Source organism: Mirounga angustirostris, unplaced genomic scaffold, assembly GCF_029215605.1.
Source record: "Mirounga angustirostris isolate CCGP_5_RB_7025 unplaced genomic scaffold, mMirAng1.0.hap1 SCAF_2, whole genome shotgun sequence".
In the NCBI taxonomy this organism is placed as follows: Eukaryota; Metazoa; Chordata; class Mammalia; order Carnivora; family Phocidae; genus Mirounga; species Mirounga angustirostris.
This window is the reverse complement of record NW_026991710.1, coordinates 6,575,612-6,593,148: the sequence shown is the minus strand read 5'-3', so window position 1 is coordinate 6,593,148 and position 17,537 is coordinate 6,575,612. Positions and strand designations below refer to the sequence as shown.

Below are 17,537 nucleotides of genomic sequence, written 5' to 3'. Positions count from 1 at the left end.
ATTAAAAGCAGTATTTCCACATGATCCAGAAATACAACTTTGGGGTATATCCCCCAAAAGATCAAAAGCAGGGACACAAAAGGCTATTGGTACATCCATGTTCATGGCAGCATTATTCACAACAGCCAAGAGATGGAAGCAACTCAAGTGTCCATTGACAGATGAAGGGATCAACAAAATGTGGTCCATCCAGACAATGAAATATTATCCAGCCTCAGGAAGGGAGGCCATTCCGACCCAGGCTACAACACAGGTGGAACCTGTGAGGACATTATACCTAGTGAAATAAGCCAGTCATAAAAAGACAAATATCATATGATTCCACTTATCTGAGGTTCCTCAGAATAGTTAAATTCATAGAGACAGAAATAAGAGTGCTGGTGCCAGGGGCTGGGGGGCGGGGAGAATGGTCAGTTGTGTTAACAGGTACAGAGTTTTAGTTTTGCAGGATCAAAGACCTCTGGATATAAATTGTCCTAATGTCAACGTACTTAATGCTACTGAACAGTACCTTTACAAACAATTAAGTCAGTAAACTTTATGTTATGTATATATGTGTATATATACACAATTAATTAGATATACACAATTAATTAATAAGACAGTATTATGTCCTGTTTATCATTGTTCCCACCCAAGGAATATCTCAGGTCTGACAAATGATATACATCCAACAAAGATTGGCCAAATAAACAGAAGGCCTCTAGAAGCTTCTCCCCAAAAAAGATCAGTCTAAGAGTGTCACTGCTATGCTCAAAAATCTCAGTTCTCTAATTTGAAAATCCTGCTCTCCAGAGAATAAAGAGGAGGGGCATACGGGTATTCAGGAACTCTCTGTACTACCCTTGCAACCCTTCAGTAAATCTAAAAATTCCCGAAATATAAAGTATCTTTTTAAAACTGATAGGAAGGGGAGGTCCATAATAATGGCATGGAAAGGGCCCACTCTAGGGAAAGTGAACAAAGGAAGCATCCTTTGATGGTGTATCTGGCATGGTTTCGACCAAACAATAAAAACGAACAAAAAATATGCATATGAAAACAAAGACTGGAAAGGAACATGCAAAATACATTAAAAAGAAACTTGTAACAAATAAAAATATTAGCAAGAGAAACACAGTGATCCTAGAGACTTGATCAACATCAAAGTTCCTAATCCTTTTCCTGGGCCAACGTTGACGGCCATTCACACGTTCTCTCCCACGAATGGGAGGAAACTGGATCGTGTGTGACATGCATTGCAGTGAGAGAGAGAGAACAGACTCATAAGACTGAGCTATAACATTACAGCTCCAGCCCAAGAAGCCTCCCGCGAAAAGTAATTCAATCGCCTGGCTCCTTTCCATTGCTCAAAGCCTTATAGAAACAACTCTAAGTCACATTTTTCTCTTCCATCCTGGAAAGCCCCAGTGAAATAAAAACCTTAGTAAGAGTGGAGATTCAATCCCAGGGCTTTGAAATGGTTTGACAAATGCACAGTTCGTTTTGGTTACAAAGGAAATAGCAAAAGGAGGTGAGGCAGCCTGGCTGGTGTGGCAAGAACCCAGGCTGTGGCTCTGGGGACCTGGGCACTGGTCCAGGCTGTGCCACGGATGTCATGTGTGAGCTCAGGCGAGTCACTTCCCTGCTCCTAGCCTCAGTTTCCCCAACTAGAAGATGAGCCTGGTCCCCAGCCCTGGTTCTCAAACTTGAACACGCATCAGAATCACCTGGAGGGCTTGTTAAAACACAGATGGCGGGGTTCCACCCCCAGAGTATCGGATTCCATAGGTTTGGGTGGAGCTCCCGAATTTGTATCTCTAACAAGTTCCCAGGTGGGGCTGACACTGTTGATCTGGGACCCCGCCTTGAGAACCACTGGTCTAGAACATCCCAGTCGCTGACATTTCAAGAGGTATGATAAATACATCATACACTTTCTCATAGTCTTGAAGTCCTTCTTTCCTTTATCCATCCATTTATTTTTACAACAAATATTTCGGGGACTCCTACAATGCATGTGGCATTTTGCCGGGGGCTCACAGGTAAACAAACAAGATTGCTGGAGAAACAAAAGACACATGTGTAATATTGTATAAAATTGGGGTGTGCGCAAAAATATAGAGGTGCAAGCTGGCGCCAGACTTCTCATCTGCAGCATGGGAAACCAGAAGCCAGCAGAAGAGCGACTAGAGTCCACTTCAAGGGAAGGACTGCAGCTCAAGAACCCAATTTCCAGCCAAGATGCCGCCTGCTTGTCAGGGCAAAAGACGGAAAGAGATTTGAAGATAGGCAAAATATAATTCATTCAACAGCTATTTGTTGAGCACCAACTATCGTCCAGCCACTGTCCCAGGCACTGGAGACATAAAAAGGGCAAATAAAATAAAGTGTCTGCCCTTGGTGAGTTTAACATTCTACTGGGGAAGACAGAGAGTAGAGGAGCGAGGAATGTCATCCACATGACTCCTCTGACAAAGGACTTTAGCCAAACAGCCAGTGAACTGGAGGAGAGTCCTCATAATTTGGGAAGATGAAAAGGAGAGGGAACAATGTTGAGCAATAAATTTATCAAAGGATTGGAGAGGATGATGGATGTATAATGGAAGGAGGGAGGGAGAGAGGATGTAAAATGGCAGGATGGATGGGAGGATGGGTGGGTGGGTGAATAGTCCAGTAGATATATAAATAAATTAATAGGAAAGAAAAACAGGATAAGAGAAACTAAATTCAAATGGATGAAGATAAACCCACTGGAGGGGCGCCTGGGTGGCTCAGTCGGTTAAACATCTGCCTTCGGCTCAGGTCATGATCTCGGGGTCCGGGGATCGAGCCCCACGTTGTGCTCCCTGTTCTGCGGGGAGTCTGCTTCTCCCTCTCCCTCTGCAGCTCCCCCTGCTTGTGCTCTCTCATTCTCTCTCAAATAAATAATAAATAAAAATCTTTAATGAAAAATTAAAAAGAGAGAAGCAAATGTTTTTCACAGATCTCATCAGTGGAGCAGAGAGTAAGTGGGGGGATCTTCGAGCGGGCAGCAATGTGCCTTGCTGGGGGAAATGTTTGGTATTTCTTTTGGGGGGCAGATAAGAATGGAGTAATATGCATCTGACGGTGAGAACGAAGAAAGGAAAGACAGTCATTAATTTCATAGAAAGACGCAATAAGATGCTCAAGTACTCCAAAAAGCAAATGTGTGCAAAAGGAAAATGAAGGGAACGATGTGTAAAAGAAATCATTATAATCATCATAAAGAAAAATGGGAACAAAGTCAAGTATATAAATCCGTACAGTAAACGAGAATGATCTAAGTCTCCCATTAGACAACAAGGATGGGACTATTGAATTAAAAACAAAACCTAACTATATCTCTTTTGTGAATCACACTTTCCACTTAGTGGCAACGGCAGAAAATCAAGGTGTGGACAGAGGGGCAATGCAACTGAAGGGAAGGCAGGAATAGCACTATCGAAGTCAGACCATATGGAATTTAAGTGAAATGGAATAAATAGGATAAAGAATCCCTTCACCTTTATCATCACACTTGAAAAAGAAGACCTAATGTATGAGGAAGATATAACAGTCCCTCGTGTGCCAAATAAAATAGTTTTTCCCTTGTATATTTACCTGCTACTTTATTTTTTTAAGATTTATTTTTTTAAAGATTTTATTTATTTATTTGACAGAGACAGAGATAGCGAGAGCAGGAACACAAGCAGCGGGAGTGGGAGAGGGAGAAGCAGGCTTCCCCCCGAGGAGGGAGCCCGATGTGGGACTCGATCCCAGGACCCTGGGATCATGACCTGAGCCGAAGGCAGATGCTTAACGACTGAGCCACCCAGGCGCCCTTAAGATTTATTTTAGAGAGAGAGCGCGCACGCAAGTGTGAGTGGGGGAGAGGGAGAGAAAGAATGTCAAGTAGACTCCCCGCTGAGCGTGAAACCTGATGTGGGGCTGGATCCCACAACCCTGAGATTACGACCTGAGCCGAAATCAAGAGTTCGACGCTTAAGTGACTGAGCCACCCAGGTGCCCCTTATCTGCTACTTTAAAGAGGTAAAATGGAAGATTCCAGAACTAGACAGATCTAGCTGGACAAAACATAAGTAAGGGCAGAGAAGAATTAAATCACACAACCAATAAACTTGGTTTTATAATATCCCTTTGCACACCTCAAAAAAAGAGTATATAATTTTGGATATCGATGGAATATCGACAAAAATCGAGTAAACTGAATGCCTCCCTCATAGGGCTGTAGAGGAGATTAAATGAGTCACTATATGAAAAGCACCTAGAACAGTGCCTCGCACATTGGAAATCCTATAAACAGATGTTATCATCATTATCATCACATCAACCACAAAGAAAAATTTAGTGAATTAGAACCAATTAGCAAGTTCCCCAGCCACATCACTTGAAACTAATCCTATAAGGTCTGGTGTTGGCAGAGCGAGACCCCTCGTCTGTGTTAGGCACCTAAATCCCCCCTAGGAGTCTGAAATCTTGAACTGCAGGCTCTTAGAGGTAGAAGTCCCACAAAGTCAGTCTACAATCCCCCATCTCATGCAAGAATGCTTCCCAGTGCATCATGAGTAGCGGCCAATGGGTCTCCATCTGGACATGCCCAGGGCCGAGAGGCTCACTATCTCTCAAAGCACACCCTTCCATCACCAGCTAGACCTTATATTAGAATGTTCTTCCTTACACTGAACTGCAGTCAGCCTCCTGGAACTGCCATTCTCTTCCCTGGAGATTCTGTCATCATTCACTCATCCATCCGTCCATCCATCCATCCATCCATCCATCCGTCCATCCATTCCTTTGATGATTCAGTAAATATCAGCTGCCACTTTTTACATGTCAGGCACTGTGCCAGGGGCTAAGGATATATTGGGGGGCACATTCAGACAGAGGCTCTGCCTCTGAGAGCCCACAGACTGGTTACTGACGAAGTGAACAACACAATATCCTGCCTGATTAGGGTTAAGAAGAAAATGTAGGATGCTCTGAGAACATACAACCTGGGAGCCACACCCGTCTGAAAGGATCAGGAAAGGCTTCCCTAAAGAAGTGACTCTGTTTTCTAGAAACCAAAGGATGGCTGGAGCTCACGGGAGTGAAGCTGCCTCATTTTCTACCCTGGTACATCCTCTCTCCTCTGGACTCAACACCCTTGCGTTCCTCCTGGGGCCCTCCTTCTACAGGTGCCCAGGTGATGCTCAAAGGGGAGCAAGGTACCCCTACATGCAGAACGACTTCCTTTCCAATGAATACCAAACCAGCATCAGCGTTTTGGGCAACCCCGTCATCTTACTGATGCTGAAATCCTGGCATTGTGTTTATATTTTCTATTAGACAAAAAAAATCTCAACCCCAAAAAATATGTAAGAAAAAGCATGCAGTTAGGCAAGAGTCCCTCACAGTGACCCCAGGCTGGGTCTTGGGGATCGCTGCTCTCCTTCCCGAGGAAATTGCTTAAAAACTCCTGAATGTTGATCTCTTCCAGAACTTCACTGGCTGTCACTCTCACGCGCAGTTCGTGTATTCTGTGTATTCTTTTTGCATTTTTTAATGATTTTTAAGTTTTTTTTTCCCCCAGACTCCAAAGAAAACAGATCTTCCTCTGGGGACCCCCCCCCACCTATCCCCTGCACTTGCCCCTGCACTTGCCCATCATAATGCTGAATCATTTATTTCATAATAAGACATGTCTCTTACTATGTGCCAGAGGCTTCTAAGCATTTTATATGTACTAACTCACTGTGTCTCCTAACAACCCTATGTGATCGGTGGTATCATCGTCCCCATTTTACAGACCAGAAAACAGAGGCAGAAGTAGAGCTACATGCCCGGTGTGGGGGCATGCTCTTGGCCATCATGCTCTGCTGCCCCTCACTGTCCACATCATCCTCAGCCGCCCCCGCATCCCTCTGTGCAGGGCCACGCCTAATCGTCCTGCCATCCCCAGAGCCCAGCTAGTCCTGGGAGCTTTGTCCAGGCTGTCAAACAAAACCAGATCAACAGTTCTGCCCAATCACCACAAAAGTTTCCATGCTGTGCACCTGGCTCTCTTCTCTGTTGCTCTCTGCTAGTTCCCAAGATCCTTCTGCTCGATGAAGAAGACAGAAAGAAAAAAGGAAGCAGACTTTTGCCTTCTCTGACACCTGTTGATACCATGCCATCTGCCCTGAAGCAAGGAGCTCAGCCCTCTTCTTTCTCACTCTGTCCAAACATTTCCAGTGATGGGGAGCTCAGCCCTCCTCCTGAAACCAGGCTTCCCGGTCTGGTAAGTGGGGGTGATGACACCCACCTCAAGAGTCGCTGTGAAGTTGAAAACATGTGATATTGAAACCTGCTGAGTGAAAGAAGCCGGTCACACAGATGACAGATCACATGATTCCCTCCAGTGGAAATGTCCGGACTGGGCAAATCCAGAGACAGTAAGTGGACTAGTGATTCCCGAGGGTCAGTGGGGAGTTAGAGGTTTAGGGGATGACAGCTAAAGGGGACGGGGCTTCTTTTTGAGATGGTAAAAGTGTTCTCCAACTGACTGAGGGGGTGGTTGCATTTATCTGTGAATATACTACAAACAATTGACTCCTGCACTTCAAATGGGTGAATTGCAGAACATGTGGACTTTATCTCAATAAACCTATTTTAAAAAAGAAGAAGGAAGGGGCACCTGGGTGGCTCAGTTGGTTAAGCAACTGCCTTCGGCTCAGGTCATGATCCTGGAGTCCCAGGATCGAGTCCCGCATCGGGCTGTCTGCTGAGCAGGGAGTCTGCTTCTCCCTCTGACCCTCCCCGCTCTCATGCTCTCTCTCTATCTCATTCTCTCTCAAATAAATAAATAAAAATCTTTAAAAAAAAAAAAAAAGAAGAAGGAAGAATGTCTGGGACACACTGATGTGGGGCTTGCTATCCCTGTGGCAGAGACAGAAGCCCCGAGAAACAAGGAGTGTGTGGGAGACGCTATGTCTGCAGAAGAATGAGGCTGTGAAATTAAGGTGAACATGCGTTCTGAGCAGGGAGAGCAAAGTAAAGCCCAGACCAATGTTCATGAGCTTGCACCTGCCGCAAAGTCAGCAGGGTGGGCTGGGATCCCCCGGGACCCACCCGACAGGTCCCTCCTCTGCCTCTCGCCAGGTGCTGCCCCCTGACAGCATCCAGGGTTCTGTGATCCTGGCATCATCCCTGGTGGTTTCTCGGGAGTTCCGGCTGCACTTCCAGACTGTGGGCCCCCTGAATGCCCAAACTGTTGCATCTTTATGTCCTGCAGCCTTTGCCCCTTCCCTCGTCCCCCTCTGTTGCTCTCTGCCCTCTTCACACACACACACACACACACACACACACACACACACACACGTGGACCCATCTCTTTTATCGACCTTCACTTACTCACAGGTGGGGACAGCCTCTTTTCCAAACCCATCATCATGTTCTGGACCTTTATATCTACAGTCTGTACAACCATCACCCGTAGGCTGGTCTTATGTAAGCAGCTCAACTCTGCCCCTTTACTTCCAGTCCCTTAAGGGACAATAAGCATAGTGCTGTGAGCAGCCCATTTCCATGGGTGGGATGCTAGATAGAGATGTAATGTATCATATACATGGGTATGTCTCATTCTAAGAGAAAAGTATTCTGTAAAAATCTGATCTTATAAAAGGAGTAAATTGGGGGGTGATTATTCACAAGCATTTAAAAAAAAAGAATCACTGTGACAAATAATTGTGACAACACTTCTAACGTACGTGCATCCCGAAGTCACTCAATAAACACAGCTATTTTTCTTATTGGCGTTGTTCCCACAAGTTTGTGTTAAAAACACTTCCCTGGGCTTGAGACAGAACAGTAGTAACAACAAAATCCTATCGCTGGTACATAAGCCACTGCAGTCTTTTAAGGGACTAGAAACAGACCAGAAACAGGACCCTGGTAATTCATCAGATGAACCAGCTATGCAATGGGCTTGCATGTCACTGCACCCACTGGGCTGGCACGAGATATCCAGAATGCTGTTGCTCCTTCCAAAAAAAAAAAAAAATCAATCTCTTTACTTAGCAAATAGAGGAGCTGAATTAATAATCCATCATTTCCACTAAAAATTTTAATAGGGCAATGTTTTTTGTTCCAAAGGAAGTTTTCACTTTCTCATACCCAGTAGGTGGAACAGAATGTTCTCTGCTCAAAGCAATGCCTCACAGCCCATACCAAGACCCAAAAACTTTCTCTGGAAAATGTTGGTGCCCCGAATTCCACAGGCTGGCTCTTTCTCAGAGCCCCAGACTTCTAAGGCTGTCACAGAAGCCAGGGCAGAGCTAAGTCAAACCTGTCTTCCCGGCTATGCTTCCCAGAAAACCTCAGCCCTGGCGGGGGCTGGGATTAAAACACCACCTTTGGCACCCCAACGTTCTTTCCTCTCAGGACAATTAGCCTCTGGAACTGTGTTCACGTGATGCGGCTCCCACCTCTTCCCTAAAAAGTGACCGGGGTTCTCATTTTACTGATGAGGGAATAGGGACTCTGAAGGTGAAGGTCCTCAAGCTGGAACATGGAGCCAAACCTTCCAGGGCCAGCACTATTTCCATTATCCACATACCTCATTTGAATGGTTATGTTATCATGACTGTTTAAACCACCACCATTTACTGAACACCTACTATGTGCTTTCTCTCTATTGCCACATTCATTCTATCACTACTTGGTGTCCAATAGACATCTCAAAAGTAACATGCCCACGAGAGGAAACTTGATTCTGCATCCCCACCCCTGCTCCTCCTTCTGTCTTCCTAATCTTGGGAAATGGCACCACCATTCACCCACTGACTCAGATCCCAATGCTTGGAGTCTTCCTGGAAAGAGGGAGAGAGAGGAGGGAGAGAGAGAGGAAGAGCAGGGGAGGGAGGGGTGGAGAAGGGAAGGGGGCAAGGATTGAAGGAGAAGGGAATGGGGAGGAGTGAGGGAGAAAGGAATGAATGGAGGAGGAGGGAGGAAGAAGGAAGGAAAGAAGGATGGAGGAGAAAGGAAGTGAGGGAGGGACAAAGAAGGGTTCCTTCCACTATAGGAAAGCATAGGTCAAAAGCCTGTGTGTGTAATATTTTTCAGCCTGTGTAAATCAATATCCTCAAAACATTTCATGCCTATTTGTTTGTGTGGGTGTTTGATATGGTGCCGGATTCCCCACCATTCATGAACCTCCCTAAAACAACCACTTTCAGAACAGGAATTTGGGCCAGCCTGGAGTTGTGTCCAGTTTTTCCAAAGGCAAGATGAACTAGACACAGTCCCTGAGCCTAAGAAGCCTAAAATCTCATCCGGATGACCAGGCTCCTATCCAACTAGTCATGATACAAGGTGGGAGTTGACAAGGAGTGAAACACTAGCCAGTGGGGGTGAGGAGTAGGTCCTGCCAGGCGGGGTAGGGAAGATGGCCCCGTGCCAGACCTTTGAAGGGATGTGGGTGGGCACCCAGCCTGCACCCAACCAGCAGTCAGTCTCCCTCGGCTGAAACTCAGAGGGTGGGCAGATTGAGTCACGTGCCCAAGGTCATGCAAGGACAAGGAAAGCTACACTCTAAGGGAGAGTTAAATTCAGACCTCAAGAGAATTCAGGTAGAGAGGTGCCATGTGTCTGGTCCACACGGAGGGAGGTGGACTTCTCTGAGACAGCCGCTTTCTCCACCACGCACTCCCGACTCCCTCCTCCCCTTGACTCCACCATGTCTGTCTCCCTTTGAAGAGCAGAAGCTCCTGGAGGAGGGGAACCTTCCATCTTGACAGTTTCAGTCTGCAGCGAGTAGGAAGGAGTCCCCACCCTCCACCGCCCCAGTGTTGATCCACTTCTCCATGACTCCATTGGTCCCAACTGCATGCTCTTGGGTCCTCTAAGCATCTACTCTACGGGCAGACCCCAGGTGGCTCTAGGACTAAGAGAGGAGCATCACAGAGCTCCCCTGGGGGGCGGGGGGAGGGGACAAAAGTATCAACAAGAACGCTGTCTACCCAGGGGGGCACGGTGCGGGGTGGAGGAGTGTGGTCAGCACCACAGAGAGCAGGGGTATCAGAAAAGCATCACGGGTTGGGGGGGGCGGGGAATGAGGCCTGAGCCCTGTCTTGGAAAGCAGGCCAACGGGAAGGCACTTCCAGAGGGAACAGACTATGCAAAGGCGTGGAGATAGGAAACCTTGTGATGGGAACTCAGCCTTTCAGACTGGAGCGCAGAACGAGGGCCAAGTTGGGGACAAAACTAGAGGCCCTCTGGGGACTGACCTTAGAAGGCCAGGAAGGCCAGGATAGGGCGTGTGGCCCCCCTCGTGGGGGTCGGGGGCGGTGGAACCACCGCAGGACTTGCAGCCAAGCGGAGATGCGAAAGGGTTTGTGGAGCTGTAGCCCGTAGGACGGAATGTGTGTCGAGAGCCCGAGGGCAGAGAGGGCAGGCTACTGCACCAGACCAGGCTCAACAAAGGCACCGAGAGAAGGAAGGGAGGAGGGAGAGCCGGAAGCGCCGTCGGGGCGACGGAGGCGGCGCGGCGGCGGCCGGGGACTCACCGCGGAGCCAGCGCGCGCCGGCGTGCGTGTCCTTGGGGCGGATGAGGCGGCGCTGCGCGGCGCTGCGGCCCACGTACCACAGCATCCAGAGCAGCTGCAGCACCATGAGCGCCGTGAGGAAGCAGAGCAGGTCGCCCTTGCCCACCGCCGAGGCGTGCACGGCCCAGGCCAGCAGGAGCAGAAGCCCCGCCGCGAACACGACCAGCCCGTACTGGCTGCTCAGCGCCTCGGCCAGCTTCTGCGGGACGCTGGCGCGGACGGCGCCCCGCCGAGGGGCCGGGGACTCCGGCGACGCCGCGCACGCCGCGGAGCCCGCGGCGGGGAGGCGGGGCGGTGGGCAGGCCGCGGGTCGGGCGGACGCCCTGCCCGGGGCGCTCCGAGCCGCCGGCGGAGAGGCGCGCGCCCCCGGGCCCTCGGGCATCGTGGAGGGGCGCGCACCGGGTCTGGTTCCGGGAGTGGCTGCGGGCCGGGCCCCTGCCCCTCCCTTGCCCTGACGCTCTCTGCCAAGCGGCCCCGTCTCCCGATCCCGTCCGACGCCTGCCCTTCCCGCTTCTGCCCCTGTGCCCTCGGCCAAGGTGCCCACGGGTCCGCTTACCACCGACCCCCACCCCGCTGGCCCGCGCCGACCCCGGCTTCCTCGTTGCGCTCCGGCGTGCGCACTGCCCACTTCCCCGGACTCCGCAAAGCCCGGCGCAGCCCTCCCGCCCGCTCGGCGACCCACGCCGACCCTCCCCGCCCCTGACGCCTGGGACCCGGGCCAGCCCTCCCGCGACGTCCGCGAGCCCTCCCGTCCGCTGCCCGCGCCCGCCCCCGGCTGCGCGGAAGCTTCTTGGCGACAGGTGCCTCCTGCCGGCTCCCGGGGTGGCGGTGAGGGGCGAGGGGTCACCCTGAGCCCGCCGGCGGGCGTGGGCGCGGGGGGCGTGGCTGCGGCCCAGCGGGGCGCCGGGCGGTCAGCAGGTGCCGGCACTGCTCAGGCTGTCCCAGAGCCGCTGAGTCGCGGACCGCAGAGGTCTAGGTGAGCCTGGAAGTGTCCCTGTGCCTGAGTCCTGTCTGGCTGGCTGGCTGGCCTCCACCCTGCCTATTTCTGCGGTATGTTTCTCTGTGCGGGTCTCTCTGGGTCTGGCCGTCTGTCTTTGGGGTGTGTCTGCTTGGGGCGGGGAGGGAAAGGTGTCACAGCGCTCATCCCTAGATCTATGAATAGGGGGACGGGGTGTCTTTTTGTTTGTGTCTGTGTTTGTCCGTCTGGTGTACCTGTGTGTCTGCCAGGAAATGCCCAGACGGGGACAAGACAGGGGCTACTTCCCAAAAAAAGAGATCGTCTCTGTCCCTCTTCAGAGAGAACCGGAAGCTTCTTCTGCGCCGAGCACCCCTGGGAGTGGGGGCTGCCAGGCCCCGCCCTGGAACTGTGGGCGCCAGAACGTCTCCCTCAGCAGCACCGCTCCCCCAGCCGGTCTGAAGTCCAAGCTGAAGCTGAACGTGTCTGCCACGGTGTCCAGCTCAGATGCTGCTGAAGAGGAGATTCCAGCTGGCCCCCCAGGTTTCTGCAAAAGAGCCTCCTAAGGGCAGAGAGGAAGGAGGCAGCAGGGAGTCGGGAGGCAGCTGCTTGTGTGACTGCAGTCTGAAGGCCAGCAGGCCCCCTGGGTGAGCCCCCTGTGCAGTAACAGAGGGTTCCTCACCCAGGAGACACCTCTCCCCCTTGGTTTAACCCTCTTCTCTTGCTGCCTTGACATTAATTTTTGAACAAGGGGACCCACATTTTCATTTTGCAGTGGATCCAGCAAGTTACGTGCTGGTTCTGACTGCCAGAGGTTCCTGACTGTGATGGGGGTGAGGGATGGAAGGGGGAGCCCTGGGCCAGGAGAGAGTCAACCTGGGAGCCCTGTCTTGCCTCCATTCATTTTTTGAAATTCATTCGTTCATTTATGGGGTCAACACTTATTTATCCAAAGCTGAGTCCTTTGCCAGGCTCTGTTCTGAGTGCTGGGGCTTCAGCTATGAAAGACTGTCCTCAAGGACCCAACATTCTAGCAGAGATGTGCTGAATAGACAAGTATTTCTTGTGAACGCACTGGGAAGCTGGAGAGCATCAAAGGTGAGACTCGACTCTGCCTTCTAGGAAACACGGCCCAGCAGGGGTGACTGAGCAAGCAGCTCCTGGGAGCAGAGGTGTGTAGAGGGGAGGGGTGGATGAGCCTGGATTCTACCAGGAAGGGTGAGAAGCTCCCAGAGATGGCAGCACGGGCCCAGCACCCGGTCTTTACACCTAGGAGTAACAACCCCCAGGCGACATGGGGCAGGGCAGGCATTCCAGAGAGTGGGTGGAGCTTGTCCACAGAAATTAATGTGAACTGCAGGGCACCTTAAGACTCTGCCTTTCAGGGGCAGGTCATGGTCCCAGGGTCCTGGGATCGAGTCCCACTTCGGGCTCCCTGCTCAGCGGGAAGCCTGCTTCTCCCTCTCCCACTCCCCCTGCTTATGTTCCCTCTTTCGCTGTGTCTCTCTCTCTGTCAAATAAATAAATAAAATCTTTAAAAAAAAAAAAAGACTCTGCCTTTCAGCTGGGTTTCCCCAGACTCAAGCCAGGTGGATGCTCAGTAAATAAACCAAGGAGTTAATGAACGCACAAATGGATGGATGTTGCATGAAGGAGCAGGCAGGCGTGGCTCTCAGCGGACCAGCAGGTTATGGGACTCAGGGCTGCACCTGCCCCACTGTGCTCTATCCCCTTGCCTTGCTTCATTTTCCTCCCTAGCTCATTACCTGGAATGTGTATACATCTGTGGCCTGTCTCCTTCCCATAACGAAAGCTCTACGAGAAGGACATTGCCTATCTTGGCCACAGCTGTATCTCCAGCATGTACAACAGTGCTGACCAGCACATCATAGGTGCTCAATAAATATGTGTGGAATGTGTCCCCCCCCCAAAAGATATTGAAGTCCTAGCCCCCAATACCTGTGAATGTGACCTAACTTGGAAATGATCAAGTTGAGGTCATTAGGCTGGGCTCTAATCCAATATGACTGTGTCCTTATAAAAAGGGGAAATTGAAGACAGACACCTCTAAGAGGGGAAATGATGTGAAGACACAGAAAGAGAGCCATCTACAAGCCAAGGAACATTAGAGACCACCAGATACTAGGAGACAGGCCTGGAACAGTCTTGATCTTGAACTTCTAGTCTTGAGAATTTTGAGACAATACATCTGTGTTGTTTAAACCAGCCGGTTGGTGGTCTTTGTTATAGCAGCCCCAGGAAACTAAGACACCTGACTTATACCTTCTAATTAATTCCTTCTTGCTTGTCCAGCTCTCCATCCCCCTACCCCCCACGCTATAGACTATTGGTAACTGTCTTTCCAATGCTGAGCTTCCTAAAGGCAAGAACTATGTCTGATCCATTCTGCTCTCTAGCACCTAGCCTGTGTTTTTATCATACATTGGAAAATGTGTATTGAGTACCTCCCAAAGGCCAGGTACGAGGCCAGGCCTGGGGACAACAAGATGAAGCCCATAGTTTGTGCCAAATGCCATGGGACCCTGGGAGGGAAAGAAAGAGAGAGAGGGAGAGCTTAGTGCCTGGCAGATGGCAGGAACTCCATGAATGCCCCAGGCTCCCATAAAATCCCCCTTTGCTTTTCTTTCAATTCTACAATGCACATCAATTCATTCTCTCTTTTTTATAGATCGGTTCAAGTCAGCGTGGATTTGTAGGGAAAGGCAGTCTCAAGCAGTGGGTAGGGGGGTGAGTTCTAAAGCCAGGCTTCGAGGTTTGATCCCTGGCTCCATCATTTCCTGCTTGTGACCCTGGACCCGTTACTAAACCTCACTGTGCCTCAATTTCCTCATCTGTAAAATGGAGCTCTTCACAGTAACCATTCTCCAGGTTTCTATGAGGACGAAATAGGTTGATGGCCTATGAAGTACTTTGGAATGTGCCTGCCAAATACAATGTACCTCAGACACTTGGTTATTTACTGAGCACCTGCCCTGTGTGGGACACTGAGCCGAGGCTGTGGGGGAGAGGTAGCCAGCTGGCCATCATACCAGTGCTCCCCTTCCGTGGTGCGGAATTGTCACTGGGAAGTGGCTCTCGAGCCAGGGACTCTAATTCCCAGGGCCCCTGGCATCTATGTGGAGCCAGGGACTAGGTTCTGGTCAGTGCAATGCAGGCAGAAGTGATGACACCAGAGCCCCCTTGAGAGCCCAGTGCTAAAGATGGTGGCGTCCGTCAGCCTGAGCCCCCCAGTGAGGGGCAAAATGGGGTCTCGATGCTGAAGCGGGGCCTCCCTGTGAGAAGTCAGCTTTTGTGCTAAGTCACTATAATTACACAGTTCACCTGTTAGCACAGCTAGCGCTACTCTACTCCTTTAGAACACAGAGGAAAATAACATGCACTCCGCCTCTGAAAATCAGGTGGGGCTTCCTTTTCTGGGCTACCTCGATTCCTTTTTTTTTTTAAGCTTTTTTTTTTTTTTAAGATTTTTATTTATTTATTTGAGAGAGAGAGAATGAGAGACAGAGAGTATGAGAAGGAGGAAGATCAGAGGGAGAAGCAGACCCCCCGCTGAGCAGGGAGCCCAATGCGGGACTTGATCCCGGGACTCCAGGATCATGACCTGAGCCGAAGGCAGTCGCTTAACCAACTGAGCCACCCAGGTGCCCCCTCGATTCCTTTTAATAAGCAATGAAACGGGGCGCCTGGGTGGCTCAGTCCGTTAAGGGTCTGCCTTCTGCTCAGGTCATGATGGCAGGGCCCGGGGATCCGGTCCCATATCGGGCTTCGTGGTCCCGGGGAACCTGCTTCTCCCTCTCCCTCTGCCGGCATCTCTGCCTACTTGTGCTCTGCCTCTCTCTCTGTCACATAAATAAAATACAAATCTTTAAAAAAAAGAAGCAACAAAATATAAGTTTCTGGGCCCAGAAGAGAGACATTGAAGTCTGTGCCCTTTCCTCTCTACTCAAGACAATACTCAAGAGTGAGATTTACCCATCTTTCTGCCTTCCGCTGATGTCAACTTTTCAAAGGTCTGAGCCCTACAGGACCCTCCATCGCTTACGGCTGCCCCCAGCTCAGTGGTGAGAAACGGTGAGCTCCAGTGGCACCCAGGCCCCTGGCTTTGGCCTCCTTCAGAGCATGTTACTGTCACCCACATTCCACTGATCCCGTGCTCATCTCAGTGAAGGACCAGGCAGCTGCTTTCCAGGGACGGTTCAGCGCCATACGGTGAGATACGCTGCCCCCGAGACATGGACTCTCCAGTTTCAGCGAGGATGATGGGATTCCAGAGAGGCAGAGGCCAGGTGGCAGAGTGCCTAATTAACCGCCACAGACAGCACGAGCCACAGTTCCCAGTGCCAAGTAGATGTTGCCCCCAGTTACCTCTGGGTGGTGGCTATATAATCCCAGGACTTCTAAGAGTAAGAGAGGCGAGCGGTGTTAATTAGTCTCCTAGGGTGGCTATAGCAAAGTACCACCAGCTGGGTGGCTTAAAACCACAGAAATTTATTATCTCACAGTTCTGGAGCCCCGAGGTTGGAAATCAAGGTGTCAGCAGAGACCCACTCCCTCTAAGGGATCGAGGGGAGGATCTTTCCTTGTCTCTTCTAGCCTCTGGTGGCTGTTCCTGATCCTTGGCACCCCTTAGCTTCCAGCTGCATAATCGAATCCCTGTCCCTGTCATTGTCACATGGCCATCTTCCCTCTGTGTCTGTCTCTCTCCTCTTTGTGTAAGGACACTGGTCGTATTGGATTAAGGGCCCACCCTACTCTAGTATGACCTCATCTTAACTTACATTGTTATTACGTAGGCAAAGAGGGTCACATTCACAGGTACCATGGGTTAGGACTTCAGCATAACTTTGGGGGGTGGGGGGGCACAATTCAACCCACGACAGGCAGCCTATTAAAGCATTATTTGATCTATATCACTGGAAAATCTCCAGGTAAGGTAGCCAGAGATCTATCTTGAATCATTACAAGAGAGAGTCAAAACCTGTCACTTGGTGTCCCAAACCTAAGCCAGTTCACGGACCTGGGGTTCGCGAATGAAGAGGGGGCTGGGTCTCCTTGAGAAAAGCCCTGCCACGTTGCCACAAATATCCTGTGACTCTTCCTCTGAGCCTTCCCCGAAAGGGCACACAGCATGATGGCATGGTGACCATTCACTCGGGAAAGGTCACTCCTGGGTCTATTTTCTTGACTTTTCCTTTTGAAATGTTAGATTTATAGAAGAATTGCAAAGATAGTGTAGACATTTTGGTGTACCCTTCCTTCACCCAGCTCCCCCCACCTCCTCCTAATATCTCATATACCCTGGGAACTTTGTCAAAACTAAGAAATTCATGTTGATATAAAAGTATTAGCTAAGCTACAGTCTTTATTTGGATTTAACTACTTTTCCCACTAATGTCATTTTTTTTCTACGCAGATCCTTTGGGAAGCACTAGAATGAGCTCTGAATGGATGCTAAGTACTGGGCATTGGGTGAAGTCCATGGTCATGGATCGGGAGCAGTGTGGTGTGGAAGATCATGACCATATACATGCCAGCAGAAGCATCACGGGAAGGAAAGACAAACTCATCTTCAGAGTATGTGTCTTATCCAGGGAGGACAAATCTCCAGTCCCTCCATGATGGAAGCGATCCGATATAATCAAACGTCCACCAGGCAGGTCTCCCCAGGGAAAGGCAGCTCAGGGGTGGCCTCTGCTGTTGGCAGCAAGTTCTATCACAACCTGATCAACCACCCTAAGTGGGGTTTTTGTTGTGCTCATGGATCTGGGGGTCAGGATTTGAAGGGGACACGGGGGGTTGCTTTTTCCTCCGCTCTGCAATGTCCAGGCCCTTAGCAGGGAAGACGAGAACAGCTGGGGGTGACTCGATGGCCAGCACTAGAACCCCCAAAGGTTTCATTCACATTCTGGTGCCTGAGTGAACCCAAAGGCTGGACTCAGCTGGGTTCCCACACGCACCCTCTGTACATGCCTTGATTCGGATTCCGGATTCAAGGG

General features: G+C 50.3%; 1 protein-coding gene across 1 annotated transcript in view; it reads right to left on the bottom strand.

Annotated features, from left to right (window-relative positions):
- The window catches only part of OTOP1 (otopetrin 1), a 34,048-nt gene extending 23,101 nt beyond the window's left edge, over positions 1 to 10,947 (bottom strand). The window contains exon 1 of the mRNA XM_045879486.2: positions 10,527 to 10,947. Coding sequence (XP_045735442.1) covers positions 10,527 to 10,947 — 421 coding nt within the window. The remainder of the gene's footprint in view (positions 1 to 10,526) is intronic.
- Positions 10,948 to 17,537: the final 6,590 nt, after the last annotated feature.